Source organism: Pangasianodon hypophthalmus, chromosome 2 (assembly GCF_027358585.1).
Source record: "Pangasianodon hypophthalmus isolate fPanHyp1 chromosome 2, fPanHyp1.pri, whole genome shotgun sequence".
Lineage (NCBI taxonomy): Eukaryota > Metazoa > Chordata > Actinopteri > Siluriformes > Pangasiidae > Pangasianodon > Pangasianodon hypophthalmus.
Window position 1 is genome coordinate 8618239 of NC_069711.1, and position 23356 is coordinate 8641594.

The 23356-nt window shown below is 39.1% G+C and overlaps 1 protein-coding gene across 2 annotated transcripts; it reads left to right on the forward strand.

Moving 5' to 3' along the window:
• Nucleotides 1–526: 526 nt before the first annotated feature.
• Nucleotides 527–19448, forward strand: LOC113536005 (RNA-binding protein 6). Of its 2 annotated transcripts, none has more exons than XM_026929661.3 (23): nucleotides 527–653; nucleotides 2992–3092; nucleotides 5004–6513; nucleotides 6748–6837; nucleotides 6929–6998; nucleotides 8147–8220; nucleotides 11451–11522; nucleotides 11659–11956; nucleotides 12506–12663; nucleotides 12750–12850; nucleotides 12966–13029; nucleotides 13112–13166; nucleotides 13257–13336; nucleotides 13422–13530; nucleotides 14838–14935; nucleotides 15145–15411; nucleotides 15564–15710; nucleotides 15817–15885; nucleotides 16015–16254; nucleotides 16388–16462; nucleotides 16686–16762; nucleotides 18100–18151; nucleotides 19000–19448. In XM_026929661.3, exons 2-23 carry the CDS (start codon nucleotides 3046–3048, stop codon nucleotides 19090–19092), a joined length of 3846 nt encoding a protein of 1281 aa, XP_026785462.2. In that variant the 5' UTR covers nucleotides 527–653; nucleotides 2992–3045; the 3' UTR covers nucleotides 19093–19448. The 2 variants fall into 2 exon arrangements, with proteins under 2 accessions (XP_026785462.2, XP_026785472.2); XM_026929671.3 differs by having other exon boundaries at nucleotides 11662–11956.
• The last annotated feature ends 3908 nt before the right edge of the window (nucleotides 19449–23356 follow it).

The window sequence follows — 23356 nt, forward strand, 5'->3', positions numbered from 1 at the left end:
TGGTTGTCTCTTTTTCTCTCTCTGTCTCATTGATGGATAGGGGGACAAGGTGGTTTAGTGGTTAGCACTGTTGCCTCACACATCCAGGGTTGGGAGCTTAATTCCCTAATTCCCTCCGTCCTGTGTGCGCGGAGCTTGAATGTTCTCCCTGTGCTTTAGGGGTTTCCTCCGGGTTCTCCGGTTTCCTCCCCCAGTCCAAAGACATGTGCTGGAGGCTGACTGGTGTAGCTAAATTGTCCGTAGTGTGTGAATAAATGAGTGTGGGTGTGATTAAGCCCTGCGATGGATTGGCACCCCGTCCAGGGTGTCCCCTGCCTTGTGCCCCGAGTCCCCTGGGATAGACTCCAGGCTCGCTGTGAAAATGGATGAATGGATGATGGATGGATGATGGATGAGGTAGAGATGGGTGTGACACATTGTGAAAGGGTATAAGCAGTAATTGTATAGGAAGTGCACCTATACTGTATAGAGCAGGTTTACTTGATAAAAATGTTGACTACAAGATCAGTACAGCTAATCCTCTGGTTGCTGGATATGTGTGCCTAAAATGAGTGATGACGACTAAACCCCCACCTCTCCCGGAAGTGCGGTGTTGTTCTTGTTCAGTCGTTTCCGGTCGCGTTGTGAACAGTCTGGATAGCAACGCAGCAAAGGTTAGTTCCATCACTGATTTGTGTTCGTTTAAACTTTTTTTTTAAATTAATATTTTCCTATCCGGGAAAATTTGCACTGAAAGTTCGTGGACGTCGAGTTTTAGACAAAGTATCTTGCTAGTCCAGTAATTGTGGCTAGCCTAGTGAATAGCTAGCTAGTTGTGGAAGTCTTGTTAGCTAACGCAGATTGCTAGCCTCCTGTCCGTTACTTTAACGTCTTATTAATTAGCTCAATACCTGAATTTATAGTTAGCTATGTTTGCTAAGGTGGACTGAATTCAGTTTTGAGCACTAGTCGATAGCTCCAGCTGGTTTATACAGTAGCTGTTTAGCCGCTAGGCTAACGTTAGCTGGGTCCAAGCTCTGTGCTAACTAGCAAAAGGTCGGGTTCAGATCAGATTAATGAAGCTCGAGTGATTACAGGAGTGTGTGTGAGTGTGAGAGAGAAAGAGAGAGAGAGAGAGAGAGATCTTGTGATAAATGGTTTAGTTAGCTATCAGTGTACGCAAGTGTTTTGAGACATAACCACAACAGCACACTGATGTTTGCTAGTTAGCCTTTGGGGATGTGATGTGATGTGATGCAGTGTGTTATGGGTGATTGGCTGTTTTTGTAAGATTCGTCAGTTGTATAGTAGAGCTGCGCCATATATCGAAATATCGCGATATGATATCACAAGGGCTTGCGATAATTGAATGATTTTAATAGTTCAGAAAGTTGTGAAAAGTCAAAGTTTTAGGGTGAAGCAGAGAATGCTTTCTTTTCCTCAAAACAACATGAATGTTGGTTATGTCATTTTCAGTTTTTTAATATATAACTACATGTGTGTGTGTGTGAAATTTAAATTGGTTTTACACACTTATAGCATTATCATATCGCATACTGCATTATTTAACAAGTTATCACATATCGCATTTTTCTTCAATATCATGCAGCCCTGTTATACAGTCAGATATCCAGCATAGCTAGTCATACAAATTGAGTCATTCTGGTGGGAAGCTTTTGCTGTGTAAAAACCGGAGAAGTAAAGGTTCAAGAGTAAAGAAGAAAAATAGTGTTTCCTCCTCCAGGGATCACCATCCCTGCTTCTGCTCGAACACCTCTGATCCAGCTAATGAAGTGGAGTGATGATCTGAATAAGATGTCTTTAATCAGGGTTGGAGGTGAACTCTTCTGAAAGGTGGACTAGGTTTGGTGACCGTTCACTATAAAGACGTTTTCCCCCTTTCAGTGGATACTATGGGGATTGCATACAGACTGTAACGATTGGTCGGAATAGGGCAAGCTTTCCTACCAACCTGCATTTCTTTGCACAAATGGGGCAGTGTTAAATTGGAATATTTCTTTACTATCTGATATAATACTCGCTTGTGTAATGCTCTCTGGTCTGTTTAATACATTTCTTCACATTCGAAGTGATGGGAGACATGAACTTGTATGCTTACTGCTTAAACAGTTTTCTCCAGCCCATGGCATTAACATCCCCAATGCTTTCCCACTCACCTATCACTGTTTACTGTGTTTTTAAAGTAAATTACAGCACGTTTACTCTCAGAAACCTCTTCCATGGAAAAAAGGAACAAATGACAATAACGCCAGGTTATATTTAATACATGGGCAGCAAGTGTCATTTATTATTTTACTGTTTTATTAGTGTGCTAAAGGTCAGTGTGTGATGAAATACTGTACTCCTGTACTAATATATGCTTATCTTAAATATATACATATGTATATATAAATATATACACTGTTAATAACTGTAGTGTCAACATTAATAACTTCACTGTGAAGAGTAACAAGGTACTGTAACTGTAATTTTGAATGATTGTGTTGTCACATTCTTGTAAATCTGCAGGTCTTCTACACGTTCGTTTGTAAACTGTGTACATGGGCTCTGAGCAGCTTGAAATTTTTTAATTGCGCAAAAGAAAGCACACTCAAGCCACACACCATGTGGATATGAAAAGAATGTCATGTAGTAGGATGTTCAGATCATTACTCCTCTGTATTTTTGAGTTTATATAGATCTACACTATCAATAGGAATAATAAGAAGTCAGGAAAAAAAAAAACCACTCTAAAACAGTAATCTCTTAAAACTCTCAACATGTGCGTGAACGTATTTGTGGCATGTACAAGGAGAACCAACCCTTCGGAAATTGCCAGATTAATTGTTCTTTATAGATTTGTTCTAGATGTGAACCTTAGTGTGAGTTGAGTTTATATGTACTCTGTTGTGCCTCAGTTCAAGTTGTTGTTCTGCATGTTACAAAACCAAAAGTGGGCTATATATTAATCATAAATCACAGATTCGAGTAATAATGGAAGCACGTTTGCAGGAGAACAGCGTTTTGCACTGAAGAGGCTGGTGTAAGCTGAGACGTTGAACCATCATGTGGAATGGTTCAAGATCTGGACCACGAGGGGGGATGCCCTTTTGGTAAGATCAATCAAAATGTTTATTCTCAATAGGGATGGGAAAATTTTTTTTTTAGATGCATCACAATTCCTTTGGAAGCTTCTACATTAAAGGTGCAATGGTTAGTATTTTTTAAAGTGTTGCAAAAAATGTGGAAAATTACATAGATAAAAAATAATCGTATATACCATTGTCTCAGAAGAAGTATATTGTGTAGCTGGAAAAAAAAAACAGCTTGAAAACCTTCCTTCTGGTCCAGGATATTTGTTTGTATTTGGATTGGCTTCTTGTCAGTCACTTTATAGACACACCCCCAATGCTTCTTCACGTCCTCATACATCGTTATGAGGAGAAGTTGCATGTTTATAGAGTTGTACCTTGGTCGAAACTGGTTAAATCTTATCCAACTCCACCCATTTAACTGTTGGAGACCCTTTTTTTTTTTTTCTCAAAATAAATAAATCTTACCTAATGCACCTTTAATGCACCAAATGTCATAAATGGACATTTACATGGGTATATGAATAAACATATCAATAGTACTAAATATTTCAACAGAAATAACAATATCATAACCTTTCAGTTAGTTTCAATTTATAGTATTTGATTGCATTTGAATATCATGAGGATGTAATATCATGCGTATATTATAACGTTTATAGAATTGCTTCTGGTATTTGTCTAGATTTTACATTTCTTCAGCAAACTGGGATCCATGTAAACATGTACAATCTTGTCTTCACACAGCAATAATTTACTCGTTTAATAATTTTCTAATTTAATAGTAAGAATTCCACAGAGCAACTTGACTCGCTTTCAGGGAATATGGATGGCCTGGTGGCAGATGTGGCTCAGCTGAAATCTTTTGTTCTGCAACTGGGAGCTCTCAGTGCGGAAGCTCATGTCCCTCAACAGAGCTCTGCTTATAGCCCAGTAATCTTTCCATCCCGTTCCTCATATGGGAGGTTTTTTCCAGGTTTGAAATTGATTCAGGAAGCTGAGCTGCCATGTTCAGCTCTAGCCTCAGCAGGAAAATGACTCTGAATCTCTCGTGAGACTATAAACAAGCCATTAAAGCCACCATGTGCATGCACCAAGTGGGATTGATTGATTACTGATGTTGAACCTGCAGCACTGAATGCAGTCTTTTGTGCAATTCACTATGCCACAGTGCAACGATTTTATTAAGAGCTTTAAAGGAGGTGTTGGACTGACTCAGCCAAACCTTGGCTCTTGGATCATGAGCAGGGCGGCCTGGGCCACATGCCTACCGTTGATATTTGCATGGCATCACTAGTGGTCTGATCACAGGAAGCTCTACGTCCTGATGTGCGCTGGCTAAGCATTGAATGCTAGCAATAGCTTAAGTGTCACTATGACATGGTTCTTTATATCTGCAAATAAACTAGCTAACAGTAGTCTGTGTAGCAATCAGTGATTCACATAACTTGAAATTCCAGCCAATGGGAGGAAGCACTCTCAAAATCATCTATAACTATGAAGTGATATTATGTCGGTAATGTAAAGCATGCTATTTTACATGATTATAACACTTTATAAAATTTCTTTCATATATGCAGTAATACTTAATGCTTTTATAATTGTGTATTTGACACTTCCGAATCTTGTGCCATACAAATGTTTTTGTTCTACACTTATTTTTATAAGTGTTGCATATGACAATGTAATACCTGAAGGGTTTTTACAGAGCAAAGAGAAAGAGAACGTTTTAAGTTGAAATATTAAGGTTATTAATATTATTAAATATTAAGTTGAAAATTTAACATGATGCCAGCAGAATCTCCAGCTTATTACGTGTGATGTTACAGCTTAACTGAATCTGCTTTGCTCTGCACACATTAGGTTTCACATTATGTGCAAATTTATTGCAAAGTTTGATAGACACTGGTAAAGCACATGGTATCATTGCAGTGGGGACCCACGTGGGGAGATGTTTGAAGGAAGAAATGGACCAATGCCTGGCTTCAGAGGACGAGAAGGAATGAATATGGGAGCTCAGGACCGACCACCCATGGACATGAGGAGATTTGACTACCCGCCGGATATGGTGGGACGAAACATGGGTCTTCTTGACAGAGGAAGAGACTCTCCTCGAGACTTTTTCATGCCTGAAAATGAGGTAGATTTTAGAAGACGTTTTGAGATGGAGCAAAACACACCTGGTTATATAGGGCAGGGTCGGCCTCCTATTGAAATGGGTGGCAGGGACATGCAAGTTAGGAACATGAGGGGGCCTGAAGATCAATTCATGGACATGAGGGAGAGGGACAGATTTCGAATGGACATGCCTGGTTTCAACATGTCACCCATGGATATTAGGAGAAGGCTTGCTATGGAATCTATGGACAGAAATGACCATATAAGAGAAAGAGAGCGGTCACAGATGGGCATGAATGACATTGATGGATTTAGTATGGATATGCCTCCCCGGGAAAGGTCAGCGGACTTTGATAGACGAGGTTGCGCCCCTCCCTTGACTCCACGAGGAAGGTTTGAATCCGATATGGATTTTAGAAATCGAATGGGACCATCAGGTGATTTTAGGGATCGCTCTCCTCAGATGTTTCGTGGTAATGATGGTATGAATCTCAGGGGAAGACCTGATTTGCCTCTAGATCGGCAAGGTCCAGAGAAAGACATGCTTCAAGTAGGTGAACCAACTCTGAGGGACAGAGAATTTCCCGAACAAAATGAGAACAGGTCTGGGTTTAGAGGGGAAGATGGTAAATCCCTCTCAGAGGAGTGGTGCAGGCGAATGAATAGAAGTTCAAATTTATCCAGAGAGGTGAAGAAGCGATTTCCACCTGGACTTGGCAAGGAAGGTGAGTTAGGAGAACCGTCACAGTTCAAAGATAGAGAGCGGCCATCGGTGGAGATTCCAACTAAGGATCGTGGCACTTTAGAGTTTTCTCGATCAGAAAGAGAGGGTCCTACAATCCAAAGCTGGGACAAGATTCAAACTGATGTCCCAGGCAGAGATCCATCTCACTCAGTCCCTCAGAAACTACCACTCTTACCACTGAATCCCAGTCTAAATATCCCAAGCAAAGACAAAGATAGTCAACACTGGTCAAGAGATGAAAAGCCTGACAGCACCGTACAATCAGGGGGAAGACACCCATTCTTTCCAGAAAAGGGCCTGTCAGTCAAAGAGAGTCATTTCTCAGTTGATCAAGGAAACTTCAAGGGAAAAGATATGCCTCTTGATGAGGGTCAAAAGAAAGGGAATATTATGCCCGGGCCAAGAGATCCACCGAGTAACAGAGAGGGAAGACGAGACCAGGATTACGGAGACATTGATTACAGGACCAGTTCTGCACAAAAATACGACTATATCCTTGAGGATCTTCAGAGGCCAGAAAAGAACACGAAATCACCCAAATCAGCTCCACCCGAAAGATCAAATGCCTCGGGTTCTCAGGTCGGTGCCTTTATTTTGTCTATATTGTTTTGAAAATGGCATTTATTGTAGTGAAATTTAGAACTTAAATGTTCAGAATATTTATTTTACAATTCTCATAACTGTTTTCGCCAGCTTGGAAGTGATGCTATGACTTTTTAATGAAGTTTGGTTTGCAGAGTCGTTGCCAGCATTTGCAGGTTTCTTGTAGACCGTTGTGACAATATGAAGTCCAAACTTTAAAATTTTGCACAGGATCAGGATTACAGGAATGCCAGTGTTCAGGATAAGATCTCAAATACCATTGCCATCTCTGGAATTCCCAAAACTGCTACAATGCAGCAGGTAGTTTGTGAATTATATTTGTTTTCCACTTTTCCATTTTTTTCATCTTACAAAAAAATTTCTGACTATAAAAGAAATTTTCCTTTCATAGATACTGGACGCCTTTGCGGTTCGGGATGGAGTGCCAATGCAAGGCATGAAAATAAAGGATGTTGTTCCAGGTGAGATTTCGCAATTAAAATTTTCTATAACATTCGCAACACTTCGCCTTTCGCTCCTCGAATCCTGCGCTCATTACGGTTTTCTTGTAACCATTTACCGCACCATAGACACCTTAGTTTTTCGATTATACTGCCATTTTGCTTGTTAAAACAATTGGTTTCCTGTCCCTCGTCCTTTTTCGTCTTGTGCTGGAGCTTGTGCAGTTCTCTCTTAGCACCTTCCATCTTAAAATGGTTTGTGGGTTTAGCAGATCTTCCAATGCACTGCTGGGAAGTGGTGATCACACACACATGACACCACCTACTGCTTAGTAAGATATGAGGTTGTCACATGTGGCCTCTTTTTGGTTGACCTCTGAGTTGTTTGAACATTAAATTAGGCCAATAATGATTTTTAATTTTTTAATTTTTTTTTTGCAAAAATCTTAAACACAATGAAATGGTTTTATGTATTTGCTTGACAATTGGTTAAATTGGGGCTCTTTACAAGTTACTGAAAGGTACAATATCCAATTTATTAAGTTCCTATTTTTTATTGCGTCTTTATGAGTTAAATATTGTTAAGGGTCTTAAACAAGAAAATGTTTCCATACTGGATCTTGTCTGTCTTAAGAATGCCCAAAGTGTCTGTGACTAGTAACTTTGGAGCTCGGAGGAATCCCCTACACATATAAACCCTGTTTAACACATTGCGATGACGGTTTGGCCAGTTTTGTGTTTTTCAACAGCAGACCTCATATATGGTAATTCATGTTCAGTTTTGAACACCTGAATTGTTTACATGATCATGCAAATTTGCAATCAGGTATGTGAGCTATATTTAGGTGTGAATTTCTGCAGGTTGTGCCACAACAGATCAACCATGCGTTACACTGTTTCAGGCAACATCAGACACAAAGCACAATGACCTTACATTTACCCTGTTGCAAGCTGCATTAAGTAAAACAATTCTTTGTATGATTTGCTTTTCAATTACTGAAAGCAAAGAGCTCTTGTGCAATTCTGATGGTCACCACTAAGACGACTAAATGTATGGATTGTAAGAGAATAGGTCGCTGTTATATTCACCGTGATTTTTTTTTTATGTTTTATCTATTTACTGGAATTAACTAACACAGACCCATTTGTATTTCAAATGCTGTCCCCAGGTTACAGCTCCGATACGGCCTATGTGGAGTTTTTAAACATCGAGGATGCTGTCCACTTCATGGAGTCCAACCAGGTGGCCCATTCTTGTCCCTCTACAGCAGCTGTGTCTTCAATCAAAGAAGGCTTGGGCTGGGGCAGGGCCAAGGGTGGGATGGGTGGTCAGCACATGGGAGGGGCACATGGGAATACTCAAAGCGCCTTTATCCTCTAAATAAGATACCACACATATGAAAGCATTAGCAGTCAAAAAGAAAGCAGCCCATTTATATATCCATTAAATGGATTAAGGTTTTCCTTCAATCAGCTTGCGTGGCATGAAACAAGGACTGAACATTTTTATGCTTATGTAAGTTTGTAATGGCAATATATTGCACAGAAGAAATAGCAAACACATTATCTTTTGTGAATTTTTCCCATCTTAATCATATTATTTTTGTCAAGAGTATTTTTAAAACTTAACATCATTTTTGGTGGGAATCTAAAACTTTGTGGCTCATCTGGGTAAACATTCAGATTTAATATTTTTAAGCATTTGTTGATGTTATCCATTTGTCGAAGTTACCAAACGTTACCTGATAATGGACTTGCGTGGTTTAACGTCTTCAATTTCACCTTCTCCTTTTAAATCAGCGTTCGGTCACTTTATCATTTGATGACTTTATCATCTGATGGGTTGCGGCGAGCAGGTTCATGTTTGCAGTGATGCACTGCTTCCGTTTCTTTATGATGCTACGGCATCAGTCGTTCTTCACACATCCTCCCAGCTTCTTACTGACTTCTTTCATCACCACTTGTTTCATCAATTCAAAAATCGGCACTGTGGTGGTCTCCAGTACAGTTATTGCTACTTTACAAGACCAGCAAGTTGTTCCATACTCACTTGGCCTTCATTAGCTATTCCGTCTTGGCATTTGCCGTCATCGTTCACAGCAGGCTGTTTTTCTTCTTTTCAATTAAGAATTCTCAGCCCTTGCCTTTTATCATATGGAATTCTGTCCGTCCTTGCTTGTCATGTTTGTTTTCATGTTTGAATCTCAGTCTGGAAAGCTTCACATGGATATTCATTGGGTTGAAAATTTGAACATCGTAGTTTTCAAGGCTTGGTTCTTTTTGAAACTTCTTGACTTGTTTGGGATGTTGACCTTTTGCATTGTTAACCCTGGAGGATATCGGGAATGGGAATTCATGATGATGAAAATTAAATTGTTGGTTCAGAGGTTGGTTTCTGTTTGGTGTCATTTATGTTTGCGCTGATAAATGTTTGCTGGTTAGATCAAGAACATACTGTCCTTTTATCCTTTTAGATAATTTTATTTTGAAAAATTAGGTCACAGACTCTTATCTGTTCTCTACTAGCATGACACTTGTGTAGACATTTGGGAATCACATTCTTGTAATTTTATTACTGAAATTACCACACCCGCAGTTCCATTGGTTTGATGCATCTGCTGGAGCGAAAGCAAAAGTTTGAATGTGGTGATGGGAAGGAAAGTTAAAGATGTTGTAGTACTGACCTGTAGCTTGTAGGATCCCTCCTTCTGTTTTAGATTTCCATTCCAGCATCTTTGTTTAAGCTGCCTTCTAGGGCAAATTATGTAATAGGTGGATGGGCAGTATCCTTCCTGTTGGGAGTAAATTGTGCGCACTCGCATCACTGTCAAGATGCTTTCACCATTTTTTTCTGCCTGGATTTTTGTGTATATATTGTTTTTGAGCATAGCTTCTAAATCAGATGGGAATATTTGTCGGAGCTTTCCTTCTTAATTGATTAGAAGCATGTTTCTTAAATATCCTTTCAAGGTAGAACCTTGTGCCAAGTATCGCTAGAATTCCCTCTCATTACCTGCCGCGTAGTAGTTTAACATGCAAACTGGATGTCTTCAGTAAATGTGTCCACATGAAGCACCCATAAACCATTTCTATTTAGATGAGCTTGCACTGAATCAAGCATAATTTATCCTTTTGTGTGAAAGGATTTTTGGACAGTTTGCAGTTGTATAAAGGGGTTTATAAAAGGTTCATTGGCTACCAAAGGATGTGGGAAAGCAAATAAGAAAGGAGTTAATGTGAAGCGTTTCATTCATTCATCTTCAGTAACAGCTTTAACCTGGTCAGGGTTGCGGTAGAGCCGGAGTCTATCCTGGGAACACTGGGTACGAGGTGGGAATACATCTTAGATGGAATGCCAGTCCATCAGAGGGCACCGTGCACACACACACATTCACACCCCGGGGCTGTTGCGCATAACGAGTCCACCCACAAGCTTGTTTTGGGAGGTGGGAATGAAACAGGAGAACTGGGAGGAAACCCTGGGAGGTGGACTGGCTATGCAAACAGGGTACCATACAAACACAGACAGTACCACAAGCTCAGGCTCGAACTGTGAACCTTGCAGCTGTTCCACCACTCATGAAAAACAGATGCACAAAGATACACATAGTTAATGCATACATAAATGTAGATAGTAAAAAAGATGGCAAACTGACGTGTAAAAGTGAGTGGAAAAACTTGAGATAGCATTCAGTTTGTCATTAAAAAAAAAGTATACAGTAATATGAAAGATTTTTACGCATCTCGACTTTGGAGGTAAGTTGGGGTTAGATCACGGTAACCATTAAGTGTCTTGATCAAGGGCTCATCAGTGGCTTTTTTGGTGAATCAAGGATTTGATCTCTCAACCCTCTGCTCATTAGCACAGATATTAACAGTGGAAGTGCCATTGTTCTCAAGTTCATGATCAAATGTTCTGTACTTGATCTCCGTCTGTACCATTTGCACAAAGAAAATGGGTGTTCCAGGTTGTTCATTTTGATCATTTTTGGAAAACACCTCAAAGGTAATTATAAATGAGTATTGCCACTCTTGGTTACTAACCTGTATTTAATTAGCATTCCTTGCTACCTGCTTTAGACAAATATAAATTAACCTAATTTAGTAACACCTTTTTCCATAAGGACTGATAGTGAAATTAATGGTCTCAGAAGGATACTTTATCTTCTCAAATATTCGACATCAGTGTTATCACTGTGCAAACTCTCAAACTCTTGCATTAGGTCATTTTGCATACATTGGGCACAGGTTTCATTTTCATTGGGAGTGCCTCGATATTAAAATGGAGGAGGGCTGGAATTTTATAGGAGCTGAGTACCTGTTATACTCGTGTCTCCATCACATACGTCCTTACCAATTGCTTCTAAAGAGTCTGACCTGATGCCTCTGGAAGAAACCTTGTCCAGATGCAATTGTAGGGGAATATCGGTCAAATAATCAGAGATTGTCACTTATTATTTTTCTCTTTTCCAGGGATCTGTTAAAGTTGGTAGCAAGACTGCCTTACTGAAGTACATTCAACCTGACAGAAATGCAAAAGAACCGGTACGCTTTTCCTTTATTGTACACTTTGCTAATAGAAACATGGCCTCATGTGTCTATGGTAAATTCATAGCAAATTGCAACTCTTTGTTTGGAATTGTTTGGAAGTTGAATATCACATAGTGTTTTCTTTGGCTAGCAGCATGAGGACCAACCCCATAAAGCCATCCCATCTACCCAGGATGGGCTGCTGCCATGTCCGGTTCTTACCAACCCCCCAAAAGTGAAAGAGGAAGGTTGTGCCAAGACCCTGAATGAGCCCCTCTCTCAGGGTGGGTGGCAGAGGAGTTCCACCCTGACACCCGAGGCCTGGCAGCAGCAGGTCGACAAGCAGCTACAGCAGCAGGAGATGGAGAAGCGGGCTGAGGAATGGGCCCACCAGAGAGGACCTCGGTCCAGCCAGCAATTCACTGATCCCATTTTCAGGGAAAGCAAAAGTGAGTGCAGGCTTTGCTCGATATGCTTCTTAGTGTGTGTTAGGAATGTAACAATGTAAAAGATTGGTGGTATGATTATATGTCTGGGAATTTCAAAGGTTTATGATGTTTATTACAAATTAAAGGGAGAAACGCACCACATATTTACAACTGTATTTATTTTTGTAACCTTCCTATGGTCTTGCAAATAAATCCTGTGAGCCTACATCAGTAGGGTGGGGTAAAGGAAGTATATTTAAGAATTCATTGTAGCTGGAAATGTCAGCTAACTAGGTGTTTTCAATTTTGGAGTATTTAAATGATGCTATAGTGAGAAGTTTTTGAAATAAGCTACTAAGTTATCTACTCAGAATAATTGCAGGATGTTGTTTATGGTAATATTGTTAATGTGGTCAATTATGTATATGGATAAAATGAGTGAAAACTTTCTGTTTATAACCATCAGAGATGGTTCTCACGCTTCTCAACAAATACTTTTTGTGTTTATGCTGTGTTACATTTAAGCTTATGATGTGTTAAGTTGTCTTTTCATGTCCTTTACCCTTTTAGCAATGATCATTAAGAACATACTGCCCACCACTTCAGTGGAGACAATCTTGAGGTCATTGGATCCCTTTGCCTACCTTGATGAACGCAATGTCCGCCTTGTTAAAGGGAAGACGCCTGGATCCAAATGCTTTTGCTTTGTCGATATGGACTCGCATGAGGTAGAATTGTGAAGATGTTTTATGATTCAGTTTGTGAGTGAGTCTTTGTCATGACCTTAACAAGCTGCCTTTTTGACAACTTTCAGCACGTGACACGGTTGGTAGACCTGCTCACCAAACCTCGTCCAATTATGATTGATGGAGTTAGAGTATATGCAGAGGTAGCGAAACCTCTAAAGAATCAGAAGTGAGTTCCACCGTAAAACATAACCAGATATTCAAAGTGACTACAATTCTATCTGTGGTGATTGTATGGTGTTCCATTTTTTTTTCTTTTCTTTTGACTGTGCCTTTTCCCCCAGCTACCGGAAGGACTACGATAAGTCGAACACTTCTCTTCTGGGTTACCCACCTGATGTTATGGAGGTTGCTATTTTAGTTCTGACCATTTTTTTAATACTGTTTTATGTGGAATTTATCTTAAATGCATGTTGATTTGCTTCTACAGCAGCAACAGCAGTACATCAATCAATCTCACACAGCCATCTCAACTCCCACACAAGGTAGGCCAGGGCTAATTTTGAAATTACTGTCATTTCTTGAATGTATTGAAAATAAGGTACATAGTATAGAGTCACTTTTTGTGTATGTAGGTATGGGTGCGCCTGCCGATCCCGTGCATACAGATTCCTCCCTGGCTGCAGCCTCATTACAGGGCTCAGGCATAAACCAAGTGAGTTCCTGATACACATCCACATCCGCTTATATCCATATCATATGCAAAGGGTTTTCTAGTAACTTTTTGTGGCATTGTTCAGGGTGCAGTGTATGCAGAGCCTTCAGTCGAAGCTACAGAGCAACAGATTGCATCTTCATCTGATCCCGCTCACACTGGCTCTGCTGGTGGTTCCGAGGACTATAGCTATGGTGAGATTTCATTTAGTTTGACTGGAACGTAAAAAAATATATATATATGTATGTGCACAGGCATCATGAACGTTCAGGGGTAATAATGGTAGAGTAGGCAAAGAAAAATTTCCAAGGAAATATTGGCCTAACATACCGTCTTACAATTACTGTGTTTAGTCTCCCATCATTGAACAGTTGATAATTTCACTATGATACAATAGACTTAAAGTTAAAACTCTTAATGGTGCTCATTCTCAAGTTCCCGTTAACACAATTAGCAGTATTTGACTCTATAGTGTACAGTAATAGAAGATTTATAATCACACTATTCGGTGTCACCCAGATGAGGATTCCCTTTTGAGTCTGGTTCCTCTCAAGATTTCTTCCTCATGTCGTCTCAGGGAGTTTTTCATTGCCACCTTCACCTCTGGCTTGCTCATTAAGCAGTCAGGATTTCACAGCATTCTTCTGTGATTGTTGAAGCCAAAAATGCTTGACATCGCTACATCTTACAAATCGCTACATCTTACATCGCTACAAATTTTTTTTTGTGGAAAACTACTTGAATTGGTGAAATTGAAGTTGGCAATTCGAAGTTCGAAGTGATGTTTATTGGTAAATGAGACCTTTTAGCTGTACTCACGCACGTGAATCAAAGAGGGCTTTGGCTGAATGCGCATTGTGATGACGTCACCTGATGCGTCTTGGCACAAATCTGTGGTTTTTTTTTGAAAAAAAATTTTGAAAAATTGCAAGCTCCTCCGAATATTGCAGAGTTTGCTTGATTTTTGCATTTTGCAAAATCGCGAAATCCTGGAGGGACTGATGAGGGACAAATTTCAAATTTATATCCGGATTCCTGTAAAGCTGCTGTGTGACAGTGTTCGTTGTTAAAAGCTCTGTACATATAAATATTGAATTGAGTTTGAATTTTTTGATTTGTAAATATGTGCAGCAAAATGTCGATGAATAACTATTTTTGAAGTGCAGTTACTGGGCCACTTTTTCAGCCATCAAACACATTTTATTGCAGCATCCATTTGAATCACTTGACATTAAGTTGCACCTCATGTAAACATGACCAGAGTATCTTTTCTTACCACCACCATTATTAAAGTCTGTTAGTTTTTATATTTCATGTTTTATGACATTTTTTATTTTGCTCCCACGCCCTACAATATATTGCACAATTTTTAAACATTAGTCTCCTTATTTTTTATTTGTCCTTTATTTTTCTATGGCAACATTTGTGAGAATGATGAAACTAAGAATTTCACTGTACAAGGAGAAATAAGATAAAGTTTTTGAGTCTTGAATCATTTCAGGTTCTGACACTCCAGATTTGTCTGCGTTCCTGTATGATGCTACATCCGGCTTCTACTATGACCCCCAGACCACCCTGTATTACGACCCCAACTCAAGAGTATGTCTAGAAATGTTTTCTTTCAGATCACATTGGATAATGAGATTCTGGCATTGTACAGAGCTTGTGTTAATTAGGCCTAAGAAGTTAAAATGTTATATTATAGCTGGATATTTAAGTATCTATTATATTTGGACTTTGGACTTTGAATATTCATGTATAGTGTGTTAAAGTTACACTGCATTCTGTTTGTGTGTGTGTGTTTGTAGTATTTCTACAACGCTCAGACACAGCAGTACTTGTACTGGGACAGTACCTCAAAGATCTATATACCAGTTGAAGGCGAAGGCTCGGGTACAGATGCTCAGAAACCGAATGCTCCTGTGGAGGCTGTGGCTGAGACTGCGGCAGCTGAGGAACTAAAAATGCCTTCAGAGGGAGCGCCGGAGCGGAGGGAGGACGAGGAGGCTACGCCACGCTCTGAAAAGAAAGAGAAGGAGAAAGAAGACAAACCCAGAAGTCTGGCAGCATTTAAGGTGCGTTTGTGCTACTTGTACACCATGTAAATGTTTACTGAGCTGCTACTACACTGTTATAAATATCTTTTTGCTGTACTTCAGGGTTAATCGAACCGCATATGTCACATCAAATGTATTTTGTACTATATTTTAACATTTAATGTCTTCAGATCATGAAAGACATGGAGCGCTGGGCCAAGATCCAGAATCGGCAGAAGGACAGTGTGCGGGCTCCATCTCCTATCCTCAGGACTGGAGCAGAGGAGAAGAAGACTTCCAAAGCTGCCGATGCAGCCTTCGCTGTATTTGAGAGGAAGGTCAGGCAGCTGTTTTTATTTTTTTTGTGTGTGGGTTTTTTGGGTAATTAATTGGTAATGGTAGGTGGTAATTAATTCATTTTCACATTATCCCTCACCTTCATAGACCACTGGAGGAGACGACTTGTTCAAAAAGCCTCTTGCTCCACCAAGGAAAGAGGAGAAGGGATCCAAGGTGAGCTTTAGCACCCAGCCCTAGTCTAACACTGATGCCAAAAAGTACATGTTTCAGCAGAATTACCTTAATTATGCTTGATGAACAATTTGTATTTAAACGCAGTTTACACACATTCTAAATTTGCAGAAGCCCATGGGTTCTCTGGGCATGTTAGCTGCCGACTATGCGGCAGGAAGTGATGAAGAGGAAGAAGAAAAACATGAGAAACATGAAGCACCTGCCCCACCTCCCAAGAGCCAACCAGAGCCCCAGGAGAAAGAAGACAAACTGACAGACTGGAAGAAAATGGCCTGCCTGCTGTGCAGGAGACAGTTCCCCAGTAAAGACGCCTTGATCCGCCATCAACAGCTCTCAGACCTGCACAAGGTACTTCCACTCCTCAGACTTGCTCAAGCTACTAGCTGCTATATGTGTAGCAATTAACAGGTAGAAAGGACAGAGTATGAGCACTATTTTTGTTTTTCCACTTACCTACTCTTGATTTATTTTTTTATGTCAGCAAAATATGGAGATTCACTTAAAGATCAAAAAGTCGAAAAGGGAGCTCGAAGCTTTGGAAAACCAGGAAAAAGAGGTAAGGTTTTTCATTTCTCTCCGTTGTGAGATGGTGATGGTACTGTATCTTTGATATCTTTTTGTATATCTTCGGACACATTCATAAACGCCCTGTCGTGTAGACGAGCAGTTAGCATTTCCTTTATGTGAAGGACAGTATTATTATGATCATGCACTTGCTTATAATAATGTAGCCAGCTGAATTTTGGTTCTGTCACCTGACTCTGTACCCTGTGCTTTAGATGCATATGAGAGAGACTCACAGCCCACCTGAAGCAAAGAAACGGAAACAGCAAAGCACATGGCCCAGCAGTTCAAGGTACACTTAAGCACATTGTACTGTAAAGAAGCTGAGCCATTTTCCAAATGAGTCAAATGCATGATGTGCCAGTCACTCACTTTTACTTATTTATGTAGAAGAGGGGTAACCGAATACAAATAAATTATTTGGAGTGAAAAGATAACATGTTCTAAATGAATATGGATACAAATAGTTTGCAAAAAGTTGCACAAGTGCATCTTTTAAATTTCATGGTCTAAGCAAATTTCACACCTCAATAACATCTCAAAATCCACTCAAAAAAAAAAAAACTAAAAATAGTCCCAAACAATTTGGGCTTTGGATAACGGAGATGCATAGACTTTACAGTGTATGGATTACGCAGATTTTATCCACTCTGTACTCCCCTTTTCCTTCTCCCAATCTTTGCAATATATCTTAAAACAGAAACTGTACTGTACATCAGATGCGCTATCTATACTTTCCATCTGTTTGCTTGGCTATGTTTACGGACATTGGACTTGCTTTTTCCACCAGCAAATTCGTTCCAAAACAAGCCCAATGCAATGTGAAACCTGTGAACCTGGCATCCCTGATAGATCCCTGGTCTATCTTCACTGGTTTGTTCCAGTAGCCTGACCTAAGCACTGCCTTACTGAACTCCATACAAAATAAAACCATATTTCTGTACAAACAGAAGAAACATGCTTGTATTTATAGAACCACCACTCCATGTAGCTCATGCACACCACCACGTGCTATGCACATGGCAGTATATCCCTGCTGGTCTCTCCTAAAATACTCATGTAATTAAATCTTAACTTGTACATTCATTACATGTGTTTTCCTGTGTTTTCTGAAATGATTAGTCTCTATCATCTTACTGGCATTATAATGAAATGCAGTTTAATGGACCCCATTTATATTAGCAGCAGCACTGCATCCCAGCTTCATAGTCAATTCTGATAGCTTGTCTGATCTTTCTGGAATGTAACAAACTAACAAACCAAAAACTGAAGTAAATCTGATAAAATATTATTTGATTGTTCTTATTATTATTGTTTTGAATGATGGATATCTTGCTTACTCCAGTCTTATTAAATAGAAGATAGAAAGCTTGCCAGAAAAGGTCCACAGGGCATCTCGTTCAGGGCTTTAATGAAGTTTTGTTAGGCTAATTGCTATTTCTTATAATTTGTGAATGAAAGCAAAAAAAAAAAAAAAAAAAACAACGCAAAAACAGCAACCACAACAAAAAAACTTGCCCACTTCTGGTTATATACTTGGAGCACTAAACAAATACAGATAGCAGCATTGCGTTACACATCTATTTTATAGACTAGCTAATGTTTGACCTAAACATTGTGTTCTTGCAGGGACACACACAAAGGCAATGAGAGACCAGGGCTAGGTCTGGAGAGCACGGAGGTGAGTCTGAGCCACACCCTGAAAATACCACAAGCCATTTATTTATTTATTGTGTGTGTGTGTGTATATATATATATATATATATATACACACACACACACACACACACAGTAATGTACATAAGTCTTAGGCACCCTTTTATTTATTTATTTTTTTTTTTAAGTACAAACTTTGTTATAGGTTTTTATTTTATGACTTCTACATTATTGATTCAGTACAAAAACATTTTAGATTTCCAAACATTAGTTTTTCAGCACAAAATTCAATGTTATAGAAAAATGTTCGTATGTCAGTAAAGAAAGCAGCATGTTACATAAGAGACACTTTTCAGACAAAAACAATGAAGGCTGCTGGGTTTCGCTGCAAAAATAAGAAGCAAGTGTGACAGTCAAAGTCTCCAGAAGAACTGTGGCTGCTTCTGCAAGATGCTCAGTAACACTTACAGCTCATTTCCTTATAAAACTACACAAATTGTACCTGAGACTACTATTTTATTTATTTATTTTTTCAAATCAAAGGGTCGTCACACCAGAAATTGACTTTGTTTCATTTATTACTGGTTACTACTCTTTACAGTATTTTTTTAAATGTAGAAATATTTAATTTCATTATTTCTGAAAGCATCTTTGCTTTACAGTGTTTATTTGCATGTGCCTAAGACTTTTGCACAGTAGTGTGTGTGTGTGTGTGTGTGTGTGTGTGTGTATATATATATATATATATATATATATATATATATATATATATATATATATATAAAACACATACCTACATACATACAAACAGTTGTTCAGTTGTTAGTGCTCCTTAGTAACTTTGTGTATTTCTTTCCCTCACTCTCTTAACAGCGGCACAAGAAGGAAGCGGTTGTCTGGAACAATGCCACCTATAAGCAGGCTGTGCGGAAGGCTATGTTTGCACGGTTTAAGGAGCTGGAATGATAAGAGTGAAGGAACTAAATAAATGCACACAGTTTATGCCAGCAGCTCACTTCAGGCTTTTTCTGTGAGCTAACACAATTTCTAGTGAAACTCCATTTTGTGTCATGATGTGCCTGTAATGGTTAGAAATACACTTTTTTCTCAGTCCATAGTTCTGCTATAATTTTTATTTTATTATTATTTTTTGTGTGTGTGTGTAGCTCAACTGTTCAGGGCTTTGAAATATTTTTATTTTCCTTACTTTGTATCATGTGTTTTTTAATGACAAAGAAGTGAGTTGTGTGTTTACAACTCCTGTAAAACTATTGTAACTGTAGTACTCAGTATCCTGTGAGTCAATAAAATGACTGCAATCATCTGCATTAAAGTTGTTTTAATTTGTCACACACATTTGAGATTTTACAGTTGTCCTCCATGGTGCATGAATTTTACCACTGTGCAATCACACACAACAGACTTCACTGAGCTGAACTTTGCTATTGCTCTTTACTGTGTGTGTTGTCCTATTTCCTGATATATTTTTTTTTATTATTATTATTTATTTAATTAAATGACAGGCAGGCCATCAGTACTTTTCTACATTCTTTCTAAGAGTTGAACTACATATCTGTGCTATCTTGGAAAATATGATTTCAGATATATGAAGCCATTTTTGATTTGATGCCATACCTGTACCTGAATAAAGAGAATAAATATTTTTCTTATGATCATTTAGGCTTCCTGAAGACTGGACACTATAATCATTTTTATTTGAGGAGACCAAATTACTTGTATATGTATATGGACACAAAATGACCATAAAGCAACTTTCACCTTTGGGTGGCAGTAGAGAGCTGCTTTTCTGATTATTTTATTGTGAAGGGTTTGTCATTATATATTATTCTAGAATCAACTAACAATTGTTCTTTATATTAAAAAAAATACAATATCAACAGTTTACCTATTATGTATTATTTTTGAATGTGCTTTTCCACAATGACAAATCATTCTCTACCCTTTAATACAGGGATGCTTTGAGATTCAAATACAGGTCCATAATAATACACACTTTAGAGCTTTCCTCATTCAGCCCAGCAGTTAGTTGAATCGGATCTGTCAGAAAACGCTAAACTGTAGTTTGAGTAGTAACATGTCTTATAGTGTTTAATATTGCTCTGAATTTTAGGCAAATGTAGAGCTCTTAGAATTTTTGTGTGGACTTTAGATTTTGGCTTTTGTTTGCCATCTGCAATTCAACAGTTGCCAAGGGAGCAAGGGTGCTTAGTAGGTAATTAATCAACTGTACCTGCTAAGACTGAGTCCCCCCATCCCACCATACTCAATCATACAATGAATGAGTGATTTCCTCATTTCCTCATTAAATGGGAACACTTGTTCTCTATCCATCGTTCTATGGTCGTTGAATGAGAAGAATGTGGACTCTCACATTATTTGTTTTGAGTAGTCATTCCTAAATGATTGATCATGCCAAGGGAAAAAAGAAAGTATATATATATATGCAGAAGAATCTACCTAGCTTGTTGATTGGCTCCGTTTTGCTATCCAAAGGTGTAAAAATGATAAAAACAGCTTACAGATGTGACGTTTCTATTTCTATCACTAATAACATCTAACAGACTTTTCTGTGAGTGCCATTGGCCTGTATCTATGGGTGTGAAACCAAGAATTTGATTTTCTTTTTATTGGCATCATGGTCCATAATGGGTTGGTTAAATAGTCAAAAAGTACCTCTGCTATCTTCTACACCACCTTTCCTTTTGTTCTCCTGTGTTCCTGCATTACTTTCACCTCCCATTGTTTTAATATTGAAGGGCACCACAGCAAGACTGCAAGCTCACTACATCTGATTATGATTTTACATATTCCATAAGCTTCAATTTGTTGGTATTTGCCTTTAACATAGTAAAATTAGTCCATTTTTATTTAAGGAAATGGAGCAGTGAGATTAGAAGGTGGCCCGCTTGCCCTTTATCTGAGCCATGCTTTCTCATTTCCATCTTTTCTCGTTAATCTCTCTATCCTCTGAATCTCTTTCCCCCTAGAGAGACAAATGGCACAATCACTTTCTTAATTATCTTATAGAAGACTGAATCAAAATAAGTGTACTTTGCATGAATGCAGACCTTGAAAGAGTGTAGGGAGGTAGAAAAGGGGGCGGGGGGGATTATATCCATGGCAGATGCAGGTCTGAGACAGCAGGGCTGTGTATGGAGGCTGTACAGGGGGTCTCATTATCCTGTGTCAAAGCTTATTTTCTCTGTAAGAGATAGGGTCCCTGTCCAGCCTTGCGATAGCCCTCACAAGAGAAGCAGTTAGAGGCAGAGCAAGAAAGGGGGGAAAAAAGAATGACTGCTCATTACATGCACTAAAGCAACATTTGAAATTTAAATCATCATCAATTGATCCCCATCCCCCCTACCACACACCGCTTTTTAGACAGTGATTGCTATCAAGTCCCCAAGTCATCTGTCTCCAAAATGAACAGTGCTTGAAATTTTGGGCACCAGCAATTTTTACCCAGGAGTAAATATACCCACTTAAGCTTCTGAATTGTCCTTTGTCAACTGACAATATATATGTATATATATATATATATATATATATATATATACAGACTAGCCATAACATTAAAACCACCTGCCTAATATCAGAGGCCAAGTCAGCACCTTGAACTCTTTGTCATGTTCCTCAAACCATTCTTGAACAATTTTTACAGTGTGGCAGGGTGCATTACCCTGCTGAAAGAGGTCACTGCCATTAGGGAATACCGTTGCCATGAAGAAGGGTACTTGGTCTGCAACAATGGTTAGGTATGTGGTACGTGTCAAAGTAACATCCACATGAATGCCAGGACCCAAGTTTTCCAGCAGAACATTGCCCAGAGCATCACACTGCCTCCGCCGGCTTGCCTGCTTCCCATAGTGCATCCTGGTGCCATCTCTTCCCCAGGTAAGCGACACACACACCCGGCCTTCCAAATGATGTAAAAGAAAATGTGATTCATCAGACCAGACCTTCTTCCATTGCTCCATGGTCCAGTTCTGATGCTCATGTGCCCATTGAAGGCGCTTTCGGTGGTACACAGGGGTCAGCATGGGCACTCTGACCGGTCTGCAGCTATGTAGCCCCATACACAGCTGTGTGTTCCGACACCTTTCTATCATAGCCAGCATTAGCTTTTTCAGCAATTTGTGCTACAGTAGCTCTTTCAATGAATTCAATGAAACATTCTATGAGTTAGATGAATTAATATCGGAAATAATTGAATGGTCTCAAGTGGAGCTGCAGTACTGTTCTGAAGTGCGTCACCGATACCCTGAAACAAACAGTTGTGGATATGGAACAGACATGGAATAATGGTTGCTTGCTTGAGAGTGGACCACAGAGGCAAAGTGCTGCAAAACATGACTAAAGGAAGAAGAGAAGGTGATGCGAATGCTCTGTTATATGGGCCATTTTTGCATAAATGCATTATAGCTTGTGCTTTGTGTGCATGTTCGCCAGGTTTGTGTGCCACTGTGTACAATTCATTCTATGAAACCATTAAAGTATGATGTATTGAACTGTTTTCCTGCAACAATCCTTCTTTTATTAGAGTGTGATTTAGAATAGACTGACTCAGTGAATTTGTAATGTTTAGAATAACTGAGCCTAACAAAACTTTCAAAACTTTTATCATAGCAGTGTCGGGTTGAGAATTCTATCTTGCTCTTATGTGATGTTTGGAGCTACAACTCCAAAGCACCATTCTGGGACACCTGACAGTAGATCCACCAGGTCCTAGGTGTCTTTAATTTCTCCTTTGTTGACGTTTCATAATCTTTCTCTTTATGATGAACCTTTTGTCTTTACCCGTAGAACAGGGCAATTTGAGAAACAATTTGTAATTATTGGCAAAGAGAACTAAATGGGACTCAAATGAAAGAGACTCTTAATCACTGAACAGTGATGCAGAAAGCAGGGTGGGCTGAAACACAAGTTTTATTAGTTTACACAGCCGAATGCTTTGTTGCGTGCCAGATAGTTGCCCAAACCCATCCCATTAATTTAAACAGTTAAAACAGTCGAGTGTTGTAAATTAGTCTAAGAATAAAAAGTCTAAATGCTCAGCATTGTCTACTAATGTTTCTAAAGGTAAATAAAGTAATACCAAAGTAAAGTAATCCTGCCTGCCAGCTTCAGTGTCAGTGAAGAGTCAGATGTCTTTTTACCCGGTTTAGCCTTTTGTAATGAAGCATAATCTCCTCTGACAGGAGATTAATGA

Coding starts and splice junctions, on each gene's coding strand:
- LOC113536005 (XM_026929661.3), top strand. CDS start 3,046: ATGTGGAATGGTTCAAGATCTGGACCACGAGGGGGGATGCCCTTTTG. Junction 13,167..13,256: donor CATCTCAACTCCCACACAAG/GTAGGCCAGGGC, acceptor TTGTGTATGTAG/GTATGGGTGCGCCTGCCGAT. Junction 18,152..18,999: donor TAGGTCTGGAGAGCACGGAG/GTGAGTCTGAGC, acceptor CTCTCTTAACAG/CGGCACAAGAAGGAAGCGGT.